The following is a 17,516-nucleotide window of genomic DNA, read 5'->3' as shown; positions in this document are numbered from 1 at the left end:
TACTTAGGGTCCCGCTGGTGCTGCTGGTCCTGCTGGCCCTCGTGGTGATGCTGGTCCTCCTGTAAGTCTTCAGGCTTTTAGTACTGACATTGTTGCTTTTCATGAAGTTATTTTTTCCTTTTAACCTAATTCTCATTTTCAAATTTGTTTTTAGGGCATGACTGGTTTCCCTGGTGCTGCTGGAAGAGTTGGTCCTCCTGGCCCTGCTGTAAGTAACTAATGAAGAAATGTAATGGGGGATAAGTCAGAAGCTGCTTTGCTTTGGGACGATCCTAACTTTTGTTTCATTGATGTGAATCGTAATTGCACTGGAACAATCTCAGATCCTTATAGAACTGGATGAGAAAAATAATCTAATTGTTCAAACTCCCAGAGTACAACCTATGCATTTAATTTGTGAGTTTTTATAATTCATCAAGCATCTCTATGCCTCTTGAAGTACCCAACCGTTTCCAAAAATCAGCGTTTATTTGCTTTTGTTCAAATCAATGGCTATGCAATTACTCATAATGGAGTGGGATAAGAAGGTCTTGTCCAATCTGCAGAGTGTTAAGGTTATTGTATGGCTACATTTTCTAAAGTACCTGCAGTTCTAGTCCCATTCTAGAGCAGGGCAAACTCACTCTGTTTTGGAATGTGAATCTTTTTTTATTTTTCAGCAAGAAATTCTCATTCTAGATTGACATTTGTAGTCTTTTCAAAGGTGTTTCCAACCTTTACCAAAAGGCACTTCTTTTCTTAGATACTCTAGATTTAAATAAATGTTAAATCCCGTTATCCAAAGCAAATAATTCTCTTGAATTGGAAGATAGTGGAAGATACTTTTTTTTCTCATGGATTTTATAGTTGCAATTAATATCTCCAACAGAAGACAGGGATATATTTTCCCACCACGTTTTGCCACTTTCACCTGCCCAGAGTTTAAAAAAAAAAAAAGGCAGTCAAATAATTCTACTGCTTCCGGCTCTCCACTGCTAACCAAGCAATAGAAGTTGCTGCTTTGGAGCAGCTGATGACCTCTTTATTGCAAGGGACTATTTTTTCACATGGACTTAAAATGAAATTTTATTCCCAGGTCTATATTGTAATGATATCATATTCATACTCAATCCTAGGGCATCACTGGTCCCCCTGGTCCTCCTGGCCCAGCTGGCAAAGATGGTCCTCGAGGTTTACGTGGTGATGTTGGACCAGTTGGCCGCACTGGTGAACAAGGTATTGCTGGCCCACCCGGTTTTGCTGGTGAGAAAGGTCCATCTGGAGAGGCTGGTGCTGCTGTAAGTTACTGAGTATCACATGTCATTAAAAATGTTTCTCTTCATGTGAATGTTGTGGCTTCTGAGATACTTTTGGTGCTTGTGAAGGGCTTTCCTGCTTTATCCACAAATTTAGCAAAGCCTTTAAGTAGAAGTTCAATTGAGACACAAGAAATTGTTCATAGGCATGCTTGACAAATATGCCATAAAAAGTGAGCCTGATCCCTGGGTCAGGGTTTTCTTTCTCTTTTTCTCTTGTGCTGAGTTGTATCTTTCTCTAACTACAGAAGAAATATATATTTAGTCTGAGAAAAGGAAGCACATCTGCTCTGAAACTGGTCCTCGTGGATAGAAACAAAAGAACCTGAGAATGTCCATTTAGAACAATCTCAATTCATATCTGCACCATAAATTCTGATTTGTGAGGATCACAAGGTTAAAATTGTCTGCCCACAGGTCGACGTAGAATTATGCAAATAAATTAATTACTTTTGAGTATCTTTAAGCTTTCACATCCAGAATTACTTTCTTTTTTAAAAAGTCATATATTTCTGTCTTATTGAAGTAAGCACTTGTGTGAAATACCACAATTTACTCAACAAAAAATTATGGAAATTTCTTCTGTGATCTGCGAAAATTGTAACCGAGAATGCCATTTTCAGTATCACTGTCTGATGTGTATGATACATTTACTTTTGTCTATTAATATAAATATTATTCCTTTTATGTCATAGGGTCCTCCTGGTACCCCAGGTCCTCAGGGTATTCTTGGTGCTCCTGGTATCCTTGGTCTGCCTGGCTCTCGGGGAGAACGTGGTCTTCCAGGCATCTCTGGAGCAACAGTGAGTATATGATTAGTTAACTGCTTTAAACAGATAGCATGTAATAAAAAAGAAAAAATCCACACACACTTGAGGTCTGTCTTATGGGAAGCCAGGGAGATGTAGATTATGCTGTTTCCTTTGCTGTTGGAAACAGAAGACACGGACCTACCAGATGCAGATCAATGGAAGAAAATATGGCTTGTTGCAGACAAACCAGAATTATCTGCAAGTGAGCAAATTTCTGAATGTCAGAAATGTTAAGAGATTTCTAGTAGTAACATTCAGAATGAAGATAATATTTGATATAATATTTGGTATGTTTCTTGTGTCCTGATTCTTTTTTCCTTCCCAAACTCATTGCAGTGAGATGTTGCTCTTAGATAAAGGCTAAAAGTTCTGAAAGACTGGTTTGTGTTGTATTATAATGTCACATTTTGTCACAACTGCCCCTGTATTAGGGTGAACCTGGTCCCCTGGGTGTTTCTGGTCCTCCTGGTGCCCGTGGTCCCTCTGGTCCTGTGGGTTCTCCTGGTCCAAATGGTGCTCCTGGTGAAGCTGGACGTGATGTAAGCTGTCTTTTATCCTCTTCAGGTTGCTTTTTCTTCATTCTGATCCAAATACAAATACTCAGAAAAAGTGGATGGAACTGGAGGCTGTTCTGCTAGCAAACTTGTACAATGTCATCAGAGAAAATTATATCAGGATCTTGATAGACATGGATTCCTATGCCCAACTAGATGACAGACCTTTTTAAAGCAAAAGTTGTGTCTGAAGTACGTCCTGAAGTCACTCTCAGAATATTTTCACTTTTTACTTAAATGCCAAGAAAGACAGAATGGGGAACATACATATCTTTCATGAAGTATAAAAAGTGCAGCCTTATCAGGGAAGCTTATTTGATAACCTGAAACATAGTTAATACATTATAAATAAAAATCTTGCAGAGACTTTGCAGAATTTCAAGGAGAACAGAGAATAGTAATTTAAAAATCCCGAACTTGTTTCATTAGAATTTTCTGAATGAAAATTCCTTTTTTTGGACACAGCCCAAATGCTGAAGTGAAATTAATATTCACAAAGGAAATCATTTAACCTTGTGAAGTACCACAGCAAAGTGATTTAGTTGTGGCTATTGTTTAGGTTCTTTTCCCTCCACTGGCATTTTTCATCTAAAAAAGTCTCAGTTTTAAAAGAATGCAAGCTAGTGAAGACCACTATTGTCTTAGCCTTTTCATTTAGAGAAATGTTGCAAAGCCCAGTAATTTTTTTTCTCTACTGAACCTAAAATATTTGAAGACCATTTTAGTTTTCTGAGAACATTAGTATATTTAAGGCATTTGAGAATGACATGTATAAGGAAGAGGTTTTTTCTCTTTAAGATTTATACTATCCCATCTCAATATCTTCTTACTCTCACTGTAAGCAATTAGACTGAGACACAGTTCTGTGTGAGATGAAAGGTGATGAAATTTAGTCATTTTTTTTCATGGTATTTTAATAGGGCAATCCTGGTAATGATGGTCCTCCAGGCCGTGATGGTGCTCCTGGCTTCAAGGTAACTTGTTTCTTTTTCTTTTATTTCATTGTCATGGAAGAAATATTCCAATATGTGTTAAGTCAGTAATAACACAATGTGTCTCCTGTTGCATTTCTTTGTTCCCAGGGTGAGCGTGGTGCTCCTGGTAGTCCTGGTCCCAGTGGTGCTCTGGGTGCTCCTGGTCCTCATGGTCAAGTTGGTCCTTCTGGAAAGCCTGGAAACCGTGGTGAACCTGTAAGTCACTGAGATGATGCTATACCTTAACTTTCTAGATTAAGGTCTAAGAGGAAGGACTAAGACTTGTCTATCATATATTCAAAGTACATCCCACCTCTACAATGTATAGATTAGTTCACTTTCTCCAGAGATGTGTTGACCATGGAACCTTCATTAGAACAATATACAGCAGTGACATTTATTCTCTATTCTTGTTTCAGGGTCCTGCTGGTGCTGTTGGTCCTGCTGGTGCTTTTGGTCCAAGAGGTCTTGCTGTAAGTCTGATTTTTAAATACATTACTACATTGATGCAAGAAGAGAAACATGCTTTATCAATAAGGACTCATAACTTGATCAAGGGGCCCAAACAATAATGCTTAAGGACCTGAAAACTTTTAGGAACTTAGAATCTCAGTTAGCATTCTCTTTTGTGGGATAAATCCTGAAGCTTTTAGGATTTGCGCTCTTCCTGTGTGTGTTAAGGGGATGTCCATTATATACCCTGGGATATGACTTAACGTAGAATATTTACACTTAATTCTGGCTTTGACAGGAGGATGTTGTTTGAAGCCTTCTAATTTTTTCCTTCGACACCTATATCCCTTCCTAGGGCCCACAAGGTCCACGTGGTGAGAAGGGTCTACCTGGTGATAAGGGGCCTCGAGGTCTGCCTGGCTTGAAGGGACACAATGGATTGCAGGGTCTTCCTGGTCTTGCTGTAAGTAAATGATTTTCAGGGTTTTGAATATAATGAGCAAACATAGCCAAAAAAAAGTCACACTAGCAAGGAATTACATATGCACAATACAGTATGTTAATACCACTTACTCCACTCTGCAGCAACTTTCAAATGAAGAGTCATAAATAGTCTCTTTAACATTCAATGGTTTTTGTACAAAATTGAAGATTCTGGTATTGACATTAGACTGTGACTACCATTAGTTCCTTTGAAGCTCAATTGCATTTGGCTAATGAAGAATTTAAAAATCTTCTGCCTTTGTTTTAGTATTATTTCTTATTTTGGCCAGAAATTGTAAAACTTTTCTCTCAGAAAACCTGAAGTAATTTGTGGATTTTCTTCCCTCTAAATTTGGCTATCAACTTTAGGAACTCTGACTTTTCTTTTAAAACCCTCTCTGAAGATCAGAAGAAACAATATAAAGAATTTTGTAGGTTATCCTCTTAAATATATTTTGACTGCCTCTCTCCTCTCTTACCAAAACACGCATTTTATACCCTAACTCCCCTAATAAATGTCATAGGCCCTAGATTCCCATTCTCTGAGCCCAAATATACATTACATACATTTCCCTATTGAATCAAGCAAACACAAACACTGCTCTTTTTTTGATGACTGTGTATCTTTCCCAATAGGGCCAACATGGTGATCAAGGTCCTCCTGGTAACATTGGCCCTGCTGGCCCAAGGGTAAGTGAATTTCAGAATATATTGAAATAACTCTCATTCTCTTTGTGCAATATATATGTATGCTCCCATCCATATGAATCCCTATTTGTAGCATTTTTACTGTCATTTAAACTGTTCAAATTTCCATTTAGGGTCCACCTGGTCCTTCTGGTCCTCCTGGTAAAGATGGTCGCAATGGTCTCCCTGGACCTATTGGCCCTGCTGGTGTGCGTGGCTCTCATGGTAGCCAAGGTCCTGCTGTGAGTATAAACTTTTTGTTGTTGTTGATTTAACACATTTATATTACACTATAAGCCTAGTAATTACATCACTTCAGAAGCCTAGTGGTTTAATAATGCACACGGTTTTATTTCTTAAAAAAGATATTTAAAATTAGGGAAATATTTAATAGACCTGAACTAAAAGTTTTTCTTTGCTCCTTGTGGCCAGAGTGCAAATGCACAAAGGAGATGTGGTGTTCCTGCACTGTGCATCTTCCACTGCTTCAACCCATAGTAGTCACCGTGTGTGCTGCCTCTAATTAGAGCTGAGAGTGCCAGGAGTTATCTAGGAGAATGCATGTGTGAAAGCATTTCATTAAAAGCACCATATCTCTGACAGAATGCTTTTTGTCTTCTGCTTTTGAAAAACTTCAGGGTCCTCCTGGCCCTCCTGGTCCCCCTGGCCCCCCTGGTCCCAATGGTGGTGGATATGAAGTTGGCTTTGATGCAGAATACTACCGGGCTGATCAGCCTTCTCTCAGACCCAAGGATTATGAAGTTGATGCCACTCTGAAAACACTGAACAACCAAATTGAGACCCTGCTGACCCCAGAAGGCTCCAGAAAGAACCCAGCTCGCACCTGCCGTGACCTCAGACTTAGCCACCCAGAATGGAGCAGCGGTATGTTAGTGCCAGATGTTTGTCCTTTGTGGCTCAGGGAGCACTTCCAGGGCATTAGCTTTCTGCAGTGAAAGGTATCCTTGGTCACATGGCAAAAATACTAAATGACCAATGAAGACATTCTTTCTGCCTCCACTGAAAATAGATACAGTTACACCCTGAAAAGCTCTTTGTAGATATTGTTGCACATTATTGCAATAATTTTCCAAAATAACACAAAAATAGTTAATCCTTGCTTTTAAATACAGTTTCTTATACATTAACAATCCAAAATACCTGTATCCCACTTACCGCCATAATATTGCCCTAGCTGTGATATTTATGGCCTGAGTTCCTATATCAGATGAGTGAATATGAACTGCATGCAAAGTTTGTGCTGACTGAACTATGATTTATATTTCTTCCCTCAACGGCAGGCTTCTACTGGATTGACCCCAACCAAGGCTGCACTGCAGATGCCATTAGAGCATACTGTGATTTTTCCACTGGTGAGACTTGCATCTATGCCAACCCCGACAATATTCCTGCTAAGAACTGGTATATCAACAAGAATCCCAAAGACAAGAAGCAGCACATATGGTTTGGTGAAACTATCAATGGTGGCACCCAGGTGAGTGATGTATGGCAGGGTGGTTGTTTCCTGCAGCACTGTCTGAAGAGTTCTCAATTCACTGACTCTCAGAAGCAAGCAGAGAAATTAAGTTCTTAGGGGAGAAATATGAAAAAGGCAGCTACCTTTTATCTCAAGGGCACAGAGCTCTGATTCTGATTTAGATCAGAATTTGTTAAAAGTACTTCTCAGTGTTGTTGTAACTTTTCTTGATGTCTGCAAATGATCAATTCAGCCAGAATAATGGTTATTGCTAAGGGAAGCCTGGACTGGAATATGGTACATATAAAGACAGTCCAGGAAATGTCTGAAAAATTAAGAAAAACATCAATCTTTTTAATTGATATTTTTTTGTACTACACTATTCCTGGAAAGATATTTATATTACACATCACAGATTCTGAGTGCATGCCACCATAACATCCAGAATTGTTGGTGTAAGTGAAAACAATAACTACTACGCGGATGTTAGACACTGTCCCAGCAAACTGCAAATACATCACTTTCGTACAGCTAAGGAGATTTAATTACCTAATTCTTAAATGAAGTTGCATTGATATTGTGATGAAGTGTCTAAGATGAGATTTAATGACATTGGATCAGAACAGTCTAGGGTCCTTTTTCTTAGAAGGGCAAAAATTAGATGCTGTAAAAAGAATATAAGAGTGAAGAAAACTTTTGTACCATCCACAGACACTAGTGCATTAAAAAAAGTTTCAAAACTCTATTAAAAAAGGTTTCACAGTTTTATTGAGACAGACATTGTGTGTAGCTGTAGAACAGTAGATTGTCTTCCTTGAAGTTATCTGTCTTGTCTCTGAATCCATATAAACTATTAACACCATACCTTGGAACAGAACTCTACAGTTCAACTACATCCACTTGTGTCTGGTTGTCAGTCTACCTCCTACTACTTTTATTTTGTGCTCTTTAGCTCTGGAGTGGCAATAGAAAGGTGATTGCAGCCTTGTGATTCTATTTTTTTAAAGCTCCTAACTGTCATGGTTTAAGCTCAGATAGAAATTAAGTACCATTGTCACTTGCTCAACTCCCTCTTTCTTCCCCCCAATACACCCTAGTAGAAGGGGGAGGAGAATCAAAGTAAAACTGGCATGTTGAGATAAAAACAGTTTAATATTTGAAAATAAAATATAGTAACAATGGTAAATAATAATGATAATAAAAAGGAAAACAATAGGTGATGCAAAATGTCATTGCTAACCACCTGATGACTGGTGCCAGACCGCCCTGCTTCCTGAACCCAGACTGGCTGCCTTTCTGGGTTACTTCATCCCAGTTTATATACTGAGCATTATTTTTCATGGTGTTGAATACCCCTTTGGTCAGCCCAGGTCACTGTCCCAGCTATGGGCCCTGCCAGTTTCTTTTGCACACTTCCTCACCTGCTGAGCATGAGACACACAAAACAAAAAAAAAAAAAAAAACCAAACAAAACAACAACAACAACAACAAAAAAAAAAAAAACAAAAAAAAAAAAGTGTCCTTGACTTAGCAAAAATCCAAAACATCAGTGAGTTTTCAACACCATTCTTGTTCCAAATCCAAAACACAGCACTGTATCAGCAACTGAGAAGAAATTAACTCTACCCTACTACCCTAGCTGAAACCAGGATACCAGGATACCAGAGCAGCTTTCACTCATTTTCATCACGAGCATCCTCCTTTCCCCCACAGTACAACTGACTGGGTTCCTCTCTGTTTTTCAGTTTGAATACAATAGTGAAGGAGTGACCTCCAAGGATATGGCCACCCAACTTGCCTTCATGCGTCTGCTGGCCAACCATGCCTCCCAGAACATCACCTACCACTGCAAGAACAGCATTGCCTACATGGATGCAGAAACTGGCAACCTTAAGAAGGCTGTTGTGCTGCAGGGATCCAACGACGTTGAGCTACGAGCTGAAGGCAACAGCAGATTCACTTTCAGTGTTCTTGAGGATGGCTGTTCTGTAAGTAACACAGAAACCATGGGCATGGTGACTGCCCAGGCCTAAGCAGGTGATTAGGGATAGAGTTGTGCTTTAATTCAGAATTAGATTATTGGTCAAACCAGCAAAATTTTGCCTAGTGAAGATACATAGCCTACAAACCCAACCATGATAGATCCTTAACAAGTGGAAGAGGTTACAAAAAAATCCTATCTTGTACCGTACATGTGGCCAAAAAAAGTTTTCAGAGGGACCAGATCCAAATTCTATGTAAACAGAAGATTGATAAGAAAACAATGCCCATGCTATAGAAAGGGTAGGATCTTTAAATCCTGAAACAATCAGGCAGAGTTCTTTTAGAATCTAACATCATTTTGAATAATATGGTAGCTTGCATACAGCATCACATCAGACTACAGAAGATTCAAGTAAATGATTTCTCTGTATTGGAGATCTAAATAGTTCGATGTGGGTATCTGATTTGCAAACAATACAAGCAAAATTAATATGAAGTTATTTCAGGAATTATCCATTCAGGTGAAACAATTCTTAATACTGTGAACAATGCAATAACAACTGCAATGAATCTTCTCTTACAGAGAAAGAACAATGAATGGGGCAAAACAATCATTGAATACAGAACAAATAAGCCATCCCGCTTGCCCATCCTCGACATTGCACCTTTGGATATTGGCGGCGCTGACCAAGAATTCAGTTTGGACATTGGCCCAGTCTGTTTTAAATGAATGAACTAAAATTAACTTAAAGTCTCTCCCAAATTATTCTCTTGTCATTTCTTTTTGTAATGAAAGCTGACTCCTTCCATTTCTTCTGTTCATCTACTTGCTTAAACTCTGGGCGAAAGAGAAGGAGAAGAATTGATTGGAGCATTGTGCAATGAAATTTAATACAGCCCCAAATGGACTTGGAAGTCTTTCAAGATTTAACACCTTGTTTTGGGAAATGTCAACCTTTGTAAAGAAAAAAAAACAAAATAAAAAGTCATGAAAGTTTGCACCACTTGTGGCCTTTGAATATCTTCCACAGAGGAAGTTTAAATCCATGACTTCCAAAGGTTTAAACTACCTCATACACTAAATCAAGAGTGATCCACATCTTTTGTAGGAACTTCTCCATATGATCTGAGGTACTTTCAATTCCACTCAAAATACAGTGGTGCTAATTGCATAATTACAGAGTATCTTTCCAATACTTGAACTTTGATGGTGCTAGTAGCATTTAAAGTATTGCTTCCCTGTTTCTTTGAAGTCTGTCTTAAAACTTAGGATGTCCTGTCTCACCCACAGCTTAAGCATGTGGATAATTTTTCTTCCTCTTTGTCTTCTTCCTCCAAAATCAGGTGTTCCCACTTTCAAATTTCGTTTCAATCTTCTACTATGGGTAAAAAAAAGTCATCATTTCTCAAAAAAAGAAAGAAAATGTATTTTGTATATGTGAGATGTTTAAATAAATTGTGAAAAAAAATGAAATAAAGCATGTCCCGTGTTCCAAAAGAAACTATTTAATGAATTACTTGCTTAGATGCATTGGAGGTCCTCAGACCAAGATTTTAGCACATTGCTATAAAACATTTTGTTAAAGCCTCAAAAGGTTGCCTACAACTCTCTTAAGGGTGTGATTGTCTGCATGACTCTTCATTTCAGCACTAACTTTTGAGAAGTTCTCAAGGAACTCAGTAACTCCATGCCTCATAGTATGAGAAGTTCAGGAGCAGAAATAATTCCATCCTTTTTTCCAACTACTAAGTAGGATTAATGGCTGCAGAAGGATCATCATCTCACTTAAAGGTGGAAGGAAAAGGAAGCTTCTGTCTTTCACCTGAGGACAGAAAGCTCCTGGCTGTTGATAGAGCTGTGCTGACTGATGATGGGCTGCAACCAGCAGAACCGTGCCTGTGCACTTTAGAAAGGATGTGCAGAAGCCTATACCAAGAATTTCAAATTGAGTTGTTTTGTCAGGAAGGTCAGTGTTAGACCCTTACAGTTTGTTCAGTTGTGTATGGGACACAGAACCATATGCTTTTGCTAACCTTAATAATTTACTAACACACAAACCACCATGAGAAGCAAAGTCTCTCTTCTCTGAGACCATTTAGAAGACTGCTGAAAACCTTAAATACACTGCAATTCCAACAGCCATGTTTTTGTAGCTGGGAAGGTGCATGAGAGAACCCACAGAGGACCATGAAGACAACAGCAAAAGCATGTAATGCAAGAGGTGAGATGGCCAGACAGAACCCCCAAAGAGTGGCATGAAGAAAATATCCAGAATAAAGTCCCTGTAACCTGAAGAAAGCACCACTCCAAAGATTAGCAGCTGAGAGTCTGAAGGCAGCTCCAAATAGTGCAAAGGGGAATAAGCACTAAAATCTGTTTCTAAAGATTCTTTTTTTGTTCCTGCTTGCAATGAACTGATTAAGGAAAATAGGGCAAATAGCAAAACATGATCTTGGGTGCAGCTGCTATGTGCCTGCAGCTGTGTGCTGAATTAGTAAAAATTTCATAATTTCCATTATGAAATTTAACCCATTTTTTCTTCACTGAGTAAAACATACTGTAGGTAAATACCTGCATTTACTCATTGGACCATGATGATTCTTAAAATATTATTATTATAAGCATTTTTTTACCATTTCAAAATAAGTTTGTTGTTGTAAAACCAGTAATTCAATATTTGAAAACAGTAAAGGCTTTCTTTCTTTGTATAGATTAACTACAAGACAGGAAGTTCCTACAAGGACTGAAAAGCTAAAATTTCACCCCTCAGGTTATGCAATTCACTAGAAGGATGCAAAGGTTATTGCTAGGATAGGGAAGTGGAACTTTGTTGCCTGGGGAGAAAAAAAACCCCAAAGTACAACTAAAAGAGCACTTGAGTTTAGAAAGGAAACTATGCTTAGCAAACACTGTCTCCTTTTGTTGTCTTCTGATTCCTCCTTTGCTCACTGTGATCTATTCCATGGCATGTCCTTCTAGGCACAGAACACCTTCTTTCTATCAGCTCACTGATAACATCCAAATTACGTGTTTTCAGATCTTTGCTCCCAAAACAGCCTCATTTGGAAATTAAACCTGAAAAAATACATAGTGTTTACCTCACAAATTCCAACCTCATTAGCAGTGGACAGATATTCGTCTGCTTTGCAGGTTTTCAACTTATCAGAACTTATTGCATGATCAAGTATTTTGCTTATGCTACGTACAATATTGAAGAAACTGTCTTTCAAAGATCATAGCTGCAAAGAAGAGATAAAGGGCAGACAGGGCAGAGAGCCTTAATATTGTCTAGTTTTGGGAATATAAGATGTTGAAAAAACTTCTGGTAAACCGATCTTAATTATTTTTCAGAATACTCTGCCTCCCTATAAGCATTATCTTTGGAGAATTTCATTATCAGCAGCAATACATGTAGAGCATTAGCATAAATTAGCTGCAATAATAGATTAATGTTTACATTTGTAACAAGAAAGAATCTTGCAAGGAAAGGAAAACAACTGAAGTAACTAAGTGAAAGGCAAAATTTGCAGCAAGCCCTAGCTGTACTGAGTCAGAACAGAATTGCTGGGGAAGCTCTGTAGAGCATGGTGGAGAGAAAACTGACGTGTAGTGCTTGGTTGTGACACAACTGTGCAAACCAAAGTACTGCAGCATCCAGACCATTTTCCTCCCTGGCATCTGCAGGACTGATGACCCTCACTTCTTATCAGCTTCTCTTACACCATCCCCCCAGGAAATGGACAGAGATTAAAAGGCTCCTATCAGCTTCAAATTGTATCTCACTTCTGATGTCTCCAGTGCAAATATTCCTTTTTGTATCCATGCAGTTTCCTGTTACAGCAGGCTCAGCTGGCAGCACACTGGGTTCTCTGTAGCATGTGCTTTTGCATTAATATGGCCTAAGTAAGTTAAAACTAGAGGCAAGGAGAACACCATCAAAGGGACCAACACTGAGCAAAAAGAAAATCAAACACTATAGCATGGTTCTAGAAGGGGCAGTTGTAACAGCACAGCCCTGCAGGGAGAAACACTAGCCACTGGCAATTATCTTCAGTATCTGAGTTTATCAGTCTAAAATGTGAATTCTGTGCTACAGACAAATATCCTTTAATACAGGTAAGTGACAAAACAACATTAACAGACAACATATCTACACTACGACCACTCAGGTTTAAGTTGAAGCTTTTGACATGACTTTTGATTCATCTTCTTGTAGGGGTTTCAGAGAGGATCTCCTAGAATCTGCCTTCCTACCACCCTCTTGATGCAGTGTTTTACAGTATTAGAATCATGTATCCAATTGCAATGAGATATTAGCAAGCTCAAATAAAGCTATTAGACATGAAAACAGAAGTAACCCCTAATTCATTTAGCTTTACTCGTGCCTCATTCTGAGCTCATTGGAAATCCACCATTTTACTATAGGGCTCCTCCATGAATCTCAGATGTGTAATGAAGGCAATCTACAGTGCACAAACAAAGAAATTACTGCATGTCTATATTCTAAGGCTGGAATACATTTGTCCTTTCCTGGAAAACATGTGGTTGGATATTACATGAGCAAAATTTCCTACACATGAATCCATGCTTACGTATACACTCCAACTACTTAGGAAATGATGATTCTCATTAAGGCAAATATAACTATCAAAACAAACAAATAGATCATTTGAATATTATTTTGAACACAAGCATTTGAAATACATAAAATAAAGTCTGATAATTATTATCAATATCTTAATGTGTTCAAGCTACAGAAACTGGACCTTCAGGTGAAATGAAACTTTTCCCAAATGCCAATTCTGAAGACACAGTCAAACAGCAGAGCAGTTCTCCAGCATTTTCCCAGGCATTGTGCACCACCTACTGCCTCACATACTAACTACCAGCCCCTGAAGACTGTTTTTCTAGGGCTTTTATTCCCAAATTCACTGTCATTCACAGAATCACAAAATATTCTGAGTTGGAAGGGATCTTCAAGGACCACCTAGTCCAACTCTTATGTAAATGGCCCATAGAGGTATCAAACCCACAACCACGGTGTTATTGGGACCATGCTCTAAACAACTGAGCTAATCTCAGGGTTGTATCTGTCAGAATCTTCTGTGCCAAGACTATCCTAAAGGATATTTCTTCAAAACATCAGTATCAGAACTCACCTTACATATGCACTAACGTATGAGAAGAACACTCATCCAAACAGGAAAGATCTTGGAGCAAACTCCAGGCTCACTCAGGGAACAAAAATAGAAAATAATGAAATTTACTCTTTTAGTTGTTAGGTTTTGTCAATTTGAAATTATCTTCTCTATATAGCAGTATAAAGGACAGGGTTTTTTCTTCATGAAATCTTTCCTCCATTATGACTGTCAGTTTTTCTGTTTTTCAATTTTATCCAAAGGGATTTACCACTACTTTTTGGTTAAGGTATTTAACATCTCAAGGCGTAAGTCTCTGCTCCCAGTATATCCCAGTACAGTCTCTACAACAGTGTGACAAGAGGAGTCACCCAAAAACAGTCTGATGTAATTTGGAGAAAATGCTTTTCATTACTCTTTCTAGTTAATAATGAGCTACCTTCTCATTTATTTAAATTTTCAGCGTTTAACAGGGAATAAGACTAATTCCTCAGTTTGAAAGAACATCCATTTCTATTATGGCTGTCTGTACCTGCCTCTATACCACATTTGCTTTGCCACAGTCATCTAAAACCTCAGTTCCTACAGAAGCTGCCCATAGCCAAAATTATTTGTTCCCCAGATTCTGCAATGAGATCCAAAGGACCTCTGCTTATTCTTCTCACACCCATGAAGAGCATCTGTCTTACAGTAGACAAAAAGTAGAATTACATTTTACTTCATTTCTCTCACCTACTTTAACTCTCATATGGATACAAGAGACACATTAGGTACAATAGATACAGACAGATACAAGAGGTCCTTTGAACTTTTTCAGTTCCCTATGTGATTGTGGAGTACAGTTTCAAATACTTTATGTCATATTTTTCCTATAACTCTCAGTTAGTACTCTCCAATTTTCTGGAGAGATTAAGAGGTAAGGTTAAGAATTAACCCTGTGCAGGATGAGCTGGTGGTTTGTGCCTACAGTTGACAGTGTCCTTGTCTGGCTCCAGGTGAGAGGACCAAGCCTTTCAACTCCCTCCTCCAGTGGAGGGATGCCCTCAGCCACTTTGGGAGGATGAGCACTTTGATTCTCCTGGAGATTCAGGATCTACAGTCCTACCCCCCACTCACCCCCCTCCCAAGTTAACCATTAAATATGTATTTTGACAAGCACATCCAAGAGTAAACAATATCGCTTCTTATCGCTTTAAGGCAGCATTTCTCTTGCCCTATATACAATATTATCATCTCTACAGCTTTTACTGTTGTCTGTACATCAGGGTCTTATACATCTCTTTGTAATAATAAGACTTGGGTATCCATTCCAGGTATGACACCCTGATAATAAAATTATGGGCCAAGGACACACCTGTGGATTAACTGAGTTTCTCTCACACCTTCTTTCTTGGTCCATAGTAATGTTCTTACATTCTACTTATTCTCTGCTGCAGAAGCTTAGTCTAAAAATCTATTCTCTATGTTAACTCTACATAAATACTGTGGAAATTTCATATGTAACAACTCAGTAGCTGTTTTCTGTGGGCTTTGTGTGAAAACTCCTTTACCTCTTTTCCTCTCACTTGAAAATGCACTGCCCAGACACACTATAGAGACTACTTGAATTGATTTCTACTGACTCCTTCATCTGTTTCTTACTATACTTATGAAGTTTAATAGATTTTTTTTAAACTCACAGCCTTTTACAACCTGAAACTCTGAAATTTAGGACAGCATGGCTCCTAAAAAAATAAAAGTTTTAAATTAATATTTTATATGATCTGGATCTACTGTGTTGAAAACCAACTGGGATTTGTATTCCATTTCCAAGTTGCTTTGCATGTACCAAGAAAACAGGTCTGTGGAAACAGAGGTCTGTGAGACAAGCGTAGGCTCATAAAACAGAATCATAGAATCATTGAATTTTAAAGGGTGGGAGTGGACCTGAAAGTTCATCTAGTCTTGACCATGCCTGGCAGGAGCTCCTCCCTCTTCACCAGATTGCTCAAGGCCTTATCCAACTTGGCTTTGAACATGGCCAGAGTTGGAGTACCACAATCTTCCTAAGCAATATGTTCCAGTGTGTAACTACCTTCACAGTAGAAAATTTCTTCCTAATATCTAACCTGAATTCTCCCACTTTCAATTTGTACCCATTACTCCTCGTCCTATCACTACGGCTCCTGAAAAAGAGTCCACAAGAAAGATGCTGAAGGATAAGGGGCTCCAGTGGATTCACTGCATATGGATTTGTTCTGGTTTTGGGCTTTAGAGAAAGCCATACACTGTTAGTTAAACCTTTCAGTTCAAGTATTTTTAAAGCATAAGAAAAAACAACACAACAAAGATTTAGATCTACCTGCCAGTCATCTAGCAATTATTAAAGTGTGCTATGCACAGGAGATATAAATCTAGGGGCAAAAAACAATAGCTCTCCTGTAGATTCCAACTCACCAGTTACACAAAATTGCTGGAAATAGCACAACTTTTCAGTTATCTGTTAATTCCTAAATGACAAATCTTTGCTAAGCCTGAGGTGCACAGTAGCCCACGTTGATATTTTGTATATATGTGTTTACATTTCAACATCATAAAATAATACAGATCCTTTACAGCTCACAAACAACACAACAGAGCTCCATACAGACAAACAGATTTGAGAGGATAGGGAACATTGCAATGTTCACATAAAATGAAACTATTTCTATGCAATTTCATTTTGAAATAATGATGCATGGAAATATTTTAGTCTGTTAATCCATTGCTTCATACTTCAGCAAACAAGGGTTTCAGTGAACCTGAGGCTTAAGAGAGAATTCCAAATTTCTAAAATTTCACTGAATGGCTAGGTTTGGAAAGCGCATTAAGATCATCTGGTTCCAAACCCCTGCCATGGCAGAGGAAAAGCAGAAACACGTCCCTGGGTGGGCTTGAACCACCAACCTTTCGGTTAACAGCCGAACGCGCTTACCGATTGCGCCACAGAGACTTCCATGGCACTGAAATCTTCATAAAAAAAAATAATTTCCCTACCCAAAATAAATTTTTGTTCCTAAAATCATCAATTTCAAGTAGCAGGGATTTGGTGCAGAGATGCTAAAAGAGAACATGGTCATCACAGTGCATCTGTATTGCTGGCAGCCAGAAGGAAAGGCTTATAATGCTGCACAAATACAGCAAAGCTTGCACTGTGACTGTGTAGGCTTCCAAAGGCTGCCCTATAAATATAAAGAATTCTGAATTTTAAGAAGGCACAACTGGGAGCACAAGGGAGAACCATGAAAAAGGAAACAATATGAAACAAAGTCTTCATGGAAAGAGAATAACTCAATTTGAAAGCAACCAACAGTGACTGCCATTTTTCCTCAACCAGGAGTCAAGTAAAGAGAGGGGGAGAAATAGAAAAACTTACACCTGCATACCAAAAAAATCATCAAAACCAAACATTCTTAACCCATTACTTTGATGGATACAAAGCTTTGAGGATAAAAATGCAAGCAGCTGAAAGAAACATAATTTGTATTAGTGAGCTGAGCTGGGTCCCAGCCCCTTTCTCAGGACTGTGTAGCTGCACAGCAATGACACTCCCCATGAGGCAAAAAGGTGTGGCCCCCTGACTGTCCTTAATTAAAGGGGACAGATGACTAAAATATTTGCTTTCTGCCCATTTCCCTTCC

At 38.6% G+C, this 17,516-nt stretch overlaps 1 protein-coding gene and 1 non-coding gene across 2 annotated transcripts in view; one reads left to right on the top strand and one right to left on the bottom strand.

Annotated features, from left to right (window-relative positions):
- COL1A2 (collagen type I alpha 2 chain) overlaps window positions 1-10,199 on the top strand; it is a 38,337-nt gene extending 28,138 nt beyond the window's left edge. Inside the window, exons 38-52 of the mRNA XM_005418574.2 lie at window positions 8-61; window positions 155-208; window positions 1,116-1,277; window positions 1,991-2,098; window positions 2,539-2,646; window positions 3,582-3,635; window positions 3,744-3,851; window positions 4,055-4,108; window positions 4,444-4,551; window positions 5,208-5,261; window positions 5,393-5,500; window positions 5,897-6,143; window positions 6,560-6,753; window positions 8,481-8,723; window positions 9,302-10,199. Coding sequence (XP_005418631.1) covers window positions 8-61; window positions 155-208; window positions 1,116-1,277; window positions 1,991-2,098; window positions 2,539-2,646; window positions 3,582-3,635; window positions 3,744-3,851; window positions 4,055-4,108; window positions 4,444-4,551; window positions 5,208-5,261; window positions 5,393-5,500; window positions 5,897-6,143; window positions 6,560-6,753; window positions 8,481-8,723; window positions 9,302-9,448 — 1,803 coding nt within the window. The 3' untranslated portion in view covers window positions 9,449-10,199. The remainder of the gene's footprint in view (window positions 1-7; window positions 62-154; window positions 209-1,115; window positions 1,278-1,990; window positions 2,099-2,538; window positions 2,647-3,581; window positions 3,636-3,743; window positions 3,852-4,054; window positions 4,109-4,443; window positions 4,552-5,207; window positions 5,262-5,392; window positions 5,501-5,896; window positions 6,144-6,559; window positions 6,754-8,480; window positions 8,724-9,301) is intronic.
- Window positions 10,200-16,754: 6,555 nt separating this feature from the next.
- Window positions 16,755-16,828, bottom strand: TRNAN-GUU. The gene has a single exon. It is a non-coding gene; the product is annotated as a tRNA-Asn (tRNA).
- Between the last annotated feature and the right edge of the window lie 688 nt (window positions 16,829-17,516).

The sequence above is a fragment of the Geospiza fortis genome, unplaced genomic scaffold, assembly GCF_000277835.1.
Source record: "Geospiza fortis unplaced genomic scaffold, GeoFor_1.0 scaffold138, whole genome shotgun sequence".
In the NCBI taxonomy this organism is placed as follows: Eukaryota; Metazoa; Chordata; class Aves; order Passeriformes; family Thraupidae; genus Geospiza; species Geospiza fortis.
Note: the sequence above shows the minus strand (reverse complement) of the source record. Positions and strands in the feature narration are given on the sequence as shown.